The following is a 5,114-nucleotide window of genomic DNA, read 5'->3' as shown; positions in this document are numbered from 1 at the left end:
TACCACATAACATAAGAGAAATCATATAGATAGGCAAATGCAGTTAAAAACTTAGCTATGGGCTATTTCCCTTGAAGGAACCTCATACCGTATTCTCTTATGGGCTTTTGCTCACTTTCTGCTGGTTGTTGCCCTAACATTTTATGTCGAGCCTGACCATTACTACACTACTCCCTCAGATGCCCCTTCAGATCCCAAACACTATTAAGAACCAAGGGAAGCTGGTTAATAGCAGTCTGGCTCTCCCCAGAGACTAGGATCTCTGAAGTTAACAAGGCAACTTGGATTTGCCTTACACAGAAAGATGTACATTTTGGGGGGTATATGCATACCTAATCTTCTATGACAATACGCCATGAGTTCACATGTGAATTTCGAGTTTTTCCTCAAGGAACTGCTGAATATTGTTAGGTCAGTGAAACCAGAATGCTTCTGTATTCCAGGAAAGCTGGTGCTAATATTGACAATCAAGTATAGGAAGTATGGTAGGGCATAAGCTTCTCTGTTCAACAGTCTTCCTGCCCTTTCAACTCTGGCCTTTATCTTTATAAACTTCTGTCCTGCATGAATATTCTTGTGTCTCAAGGACCTGGAGGAGGGAGAGTTTTGGAATTACTTAGGCATCTGATTCCTGTCTGGGGTTTGCTGTGTTACGTGTTTTCACCTGCCTATCTGTTTTTACCTTTGGTTTCATGACTGCTATTGTGATGTTATATTCCAGAGTGGGTTTGGAAAACTTTTTCTGTAAAGGCCAGATAATAAGTATGTAGGCTTTGCAGGCAGGCCATACTGTTTCTTTTGCAACTACTCAACACTGCTACTGTAGAACAACACCAGCCACAGATAGTATATCAATTCTTTCATATGGCTATATTCCAATAAAATTTTATTTATGGACACCAAAAATTTGATTTCATGTAATTTTTACATATAAAAAATATTCCTGATTTTTTTAACCATTTAAAAATGTGAAACTTGGGGCGCCTGGGTGGCTCAGTGGGTTAAGCCGCTGCCTTCGGCTCAGGTCATGATCTCAGGGTCCTGGGATCGAGTCCCGCATCGGGCTCTCTGCTCAGCAGGGAGCCTGCTTCCTTCTCTCTCTCTCTCTCTCTCTGCCTGCCTCTCAGTGTACTTGTAATTTCTGTCAAATAAATAAATAAAATCTTTAAAAAAAATGTGAAACTTGATCTTAACTCATTGGCCACAAAAATAAGCAACAGGCCAAATCTGGTTCATGGACTGTGTGGTTTGCCAACTTCTGTTTTAGAATCCTAACTTAAAAAAAAAAATTTCACTTATTTGAGAGAAAGTGAGAGAGAGCAGAGAAGGGGGGAGGGGGAGGTCAGAGGGAAAAAAAGACTCCCTGGGAGCCTGATGTGGGACTACATCCTGGTACTCCGGGATCATGACCTGAGCCAAAGGCAGTCACTTAACCAGCTGAGCCACCCAGGCACCCGAGAATCCTAACTTCTAAGTTTATTCCCATACAAAACTGTCTTCATACATATGTATTTCACCTACATAGCATACTCCAAGGCAATTTCATTTCTCAAGTTCTACTGGGACATTTAAACCCAATAGTCCTCCAACGGACTTCTCATAATTACCCACATTTGGTTATCCACTGAATTCATGGACATAATCTCCTGGTATCCAACTCAATGTAAGTTAGTTCTTTACACTCTTAGGTTTCAGGGGGCTGGGATAAGGATTGTCTCAGTTTGAAAGTGACCTGTGTCCCATTACGCATCTTTAATATAGTATAATGAACTGAGGTTTCTTAGAAAAGGACTACACATCTAAGGAAAAAGAGGACTAGACAGATATGGTCTTTTCATGAAGCTAAAAACGGAGAGGGGACTTATTCACACTTTCGTAAGAGTGAGGATGCAATTTATTGAGTGTTCCAGAAAAAAATCAGTTAGACTTTCTCACCTTGAGGATTCCTGAACATTAATACCCAGGGGTGAAGATGGAAATGGGGCACAGTAGCAAAGGAACAGAAGGACCTACCCCTTAGTTCACATAAAGAGCTGGCTTTGGAAACTTTTCCAAATAGCTTAAGGGATTAAAATGTTGGGTCATGCACATTCCAGTGGGAACTTACAAACTTACGGCTTCATTAAGTATACAAGGCAGCTCTTGGAGCTATTATCATCTTGCTGATAAGTATGATTTTTCTTTATAAGTATGATTCTTTTTATTAATATAAGTATGATTCTTAAAGAGATCTGTCTCCTATCATTATTAGGTTTATACTTCTAAATATGAGATCCAGAGGTAAGCTAAAACAGATTGTGTCAGAACTGTTTAGGTAAGTGCTCACATTGCTTTTATCAGGTGGCCAAGCCCTTTCACTAGGTAATAGGTGTTTAGTTCTGAAATGAGAAAATATAGATAAAAAATAAAAATTATTCATAATTCTACCATAAAGAGATGAACACTTTAACTTTTTACTTTATGTACTTCGACTGTGTGTTCATGTATAAAATATAGAAGATCTAAACTAAAATAGAATACAGAGAATGTCTTTTAAACTGCTTTATTAATTTCACAATATATACTGAACATCTTGCCATGCAATAGGGTAAAACTCCCTTGCTGACAGAATCTTACATTTTGGGTCAAAATACAACATTCAGTTAGAAGTTGGTCATAGGAGACCCACAAGAAACATGTAAAACCAAAAGGTTGACAACAAAGGTACACGGAGAACATTAACTTTAGGAAGGTGTGTCTTCCTATTAATTTCAGGAAAAACATCAGGATTCAAGGCATAAGGCAAAACTCATCATGATGGTCATGGTGAGGAGGGTCGGTGCTAACTGCCCGCAGACTATGACTGAACTGCTTTTCCCTCAGCTTTTCCATCAGCTGTCTCATCTCCTCTCCAATCCTTTCCATATTCTCCTCTCTCATTCTTCCCTGTGGTTCTCCAAGCCTCTGAATCATGTCCCATCTATACTGCTGGATGGGCTGCCTAACACGGAACCGCCTACGATTTACTCTAGGTATACAATATTCACCAGCTTCCAAAGGGAGGGCCAAAGGCTCTCCTTTATTAGCAACTTGCTCCTTTTCATCCTTTTTTTCATTTTCCTGTTTGGCATTCTCCACATTGAGATTTTTTACTGCTTGTTCCTCTTTGGACGCCATTGCTCCTGAGAGACAAAAGAGGAGAGAAGAAATTATTTTCTTAGTGGGACTGATCAGCACCGAGGACAGAGGCCCTACTACGCACATTCCAAGACTCAGAGCCCTGGATCTCTTAGGCTTTTTAAAATTTCATTTTCCCACATCAGAGGCTTCCTACGCCCTCTAGGGGCCCCGGTCCGAGCCCTCCCCCTCGCACCTCCCTGTCGCTCCTCTCCCCCCCCTCCGAAGCCCACCATTTTCCCTGCCAATCCCTGCCCAGGCCTCTGCAGGCATCAAGATGGTGGACGGGCTGGGCGAGGGGTGGGGGGCGCGAGGGAATCTGGGGTCTCAGGGCTTTCCACACGTTCCTCCCACCCCCGGCTCCCACTGTCCCCCGCACCGACCTGGGCCTATCCTTGCAGTCTCCTCCTCCTCCCGATTCTCGCCGAGAGTGCGCCGCCGCGACACTTAGACCTGCACACCTGCGGAGGGCCGGGGTGGGGACAGCGGGGGCTGCTGCAGCCGAGCGCTCCCCGCCGACCCGAAGCTACCCAGCTCCGCCCGGACCCTCCACGGCCGCCTCGCCCCCACACCCAGCCGTCCCATCCCCAGCGCTGACCACCATTTTCCACACCAAGAAGGACCGGGGCGGGGCGGGAGTGCAAGAGGCAGGTGTTTCCGAAGGGTCGTCGCCTCACTGGCGTCCAACCTTCGGCCTACCGTTTTCTGCGACCAAACGTGGGCTGCGGGGCGGCGTGAGCGCTGCGGTCCTTTGCGCCGCTTCGCTCCGGGGCAGCCGGCCCCCAGCAGGGCTCGGCAGGCCGCGTGGGCTCTCCCACACCCAGACCAGGGAACGCTCCCCCTCCTCCCGGTCCCTTACCTGCTTCCCCTCCGCGTCTGACTCTTGGGGACCGCTTCTGGCCCGCGCGCCCGCACGGCCACCGGGTGTAGACACCGAGAAGTGAGCGAGCGAAGGCCGGCTCTGACGCTACAGCGAGGCGAGCGAGTCAGCGTTGGCGGCTCACGTGAGGCCTTCGTCACCGCGAGTGGCACCGCCCCCATTCCGTGCCGGCTTCTGCCCGCAGGGTGGCGCACAGGCAGTTGGCCAACGCAGCTCCCCTCTGCTGTTGGGTCCTTTTTTTTTTTTTTTAAATAAAGATTTTATTTATTTGACAGAGATCGCAAATAGGCAGAAAGGCAGGCAGAGAGAGGAGGAAGCGGGCTCCCCAGTGAGCAGAGAGCCCGATGTGGGGCTCGATTCCAGAACCCTGGGATCATGACCTGAGAGGAAGGCAGAAGCTTTAACCCACTGAGCCACCCAGGTGCCTGTGCTGGGTCCTTTTTAACAGCACCAGGCTGCGCTCTTTGCCTGGGCCTTTCTGTGCCTGCTGGGGAAGGGCAGTATCTTCTCAGGGGCCTGCTGGCCATTCCCAGTTCTTCCCTGGGGACTTGCCTCTTCTCTTGTCTGCTCGAAGGATACGCCTTCTTCCACTTACTGTCCTTACTGCTGCCAATGTTCTCCATTTTCCCTCCACTAAAATGCATAGGAAAGATTTGTCAAGAAGAGTCCAAGAGAGGGGATTTTGAAAAATTCTTAATATCTGTTTTGTTCCTTTTATATTAAGCACCCTAAAAATAAATGTACTTTAAAAAGTGTATTTATTTATTTGTCATAAAGAAAGAGAGCACACCCTGGCAGAGCAAGCAGAGAGAGAAGCAGGCTTTCCGCGGTGCAAGGAGTGGGTGGACCAGTTGATCCCAGGACTCCCTCTCATGCCCTGTGTGGAAGGCAGATGCTTTTTTTTTTTTTTTTTTTTTTTTTTTGACAGACAGAGATCACAAGTAGGCTGAGAGGCAGGCAGAGAGAGAGGAGGAAGCAGTCTCCCCGCCGAGCAGAGAGCCCCATGCGGGGCTCGATCCCAGAACCCTGAGATCATGATCTGAGCCGAAGGCAGACACGCAGACACTCAGCCCACTGA

General features: G+C 47.0%; 1 protein-coding gene across 1 annotated transcript; it reads right to left on the bottom strand.

The window, feature by feature from the left end:
* Positions 1 to 2,526: 2,526 nt before the first annotated feature.
* Positions 2,527 to 4,168, bottom strand: BEX2 (brain expressed X-linked 2). The gene is made up of 3 exons (XM_082718464.1): positions 4,016 to 4,168; positions 3,540 to 3,617; positions 2,527 to 3,161 (listed from the first exon to the last, which is right to left on the bottom strand). The coding sequence occupies exon 3, from the start codon at positions 3,154 to 3,156 to the stop codon at positions 2,770 to 2,772; it is 387 nt and encodes a 128-aa protein (XP_082574590.1). The 5' UTR covers positions 3,157 to 3,161; positions 3,540 to 3,617; positions 4,016 to 4,168; the 3' UTR covers positions 2,527 to 2,769.
* Positions 4,169 to 5,114: the final 946 nt, after the last annotated feature.

The sequence above is a fragment of the Mustela nivalis genome (genome assembly GCF_964662115.1).
Source record: "Mustela nivalis genome assembly, chromosome: X".
NCBI classification, from domain to species: Eukaryota; Metazoa; Chordata; class Mammalia; order Carnivora; family Mustelidae; genus Mustela; species Mustela nivalis.
The sequence above is the reverse complement of the archived record's forward strand: the minus strand, read 5'-3'. Positions and strand labels throughout refer to the sequence as shown.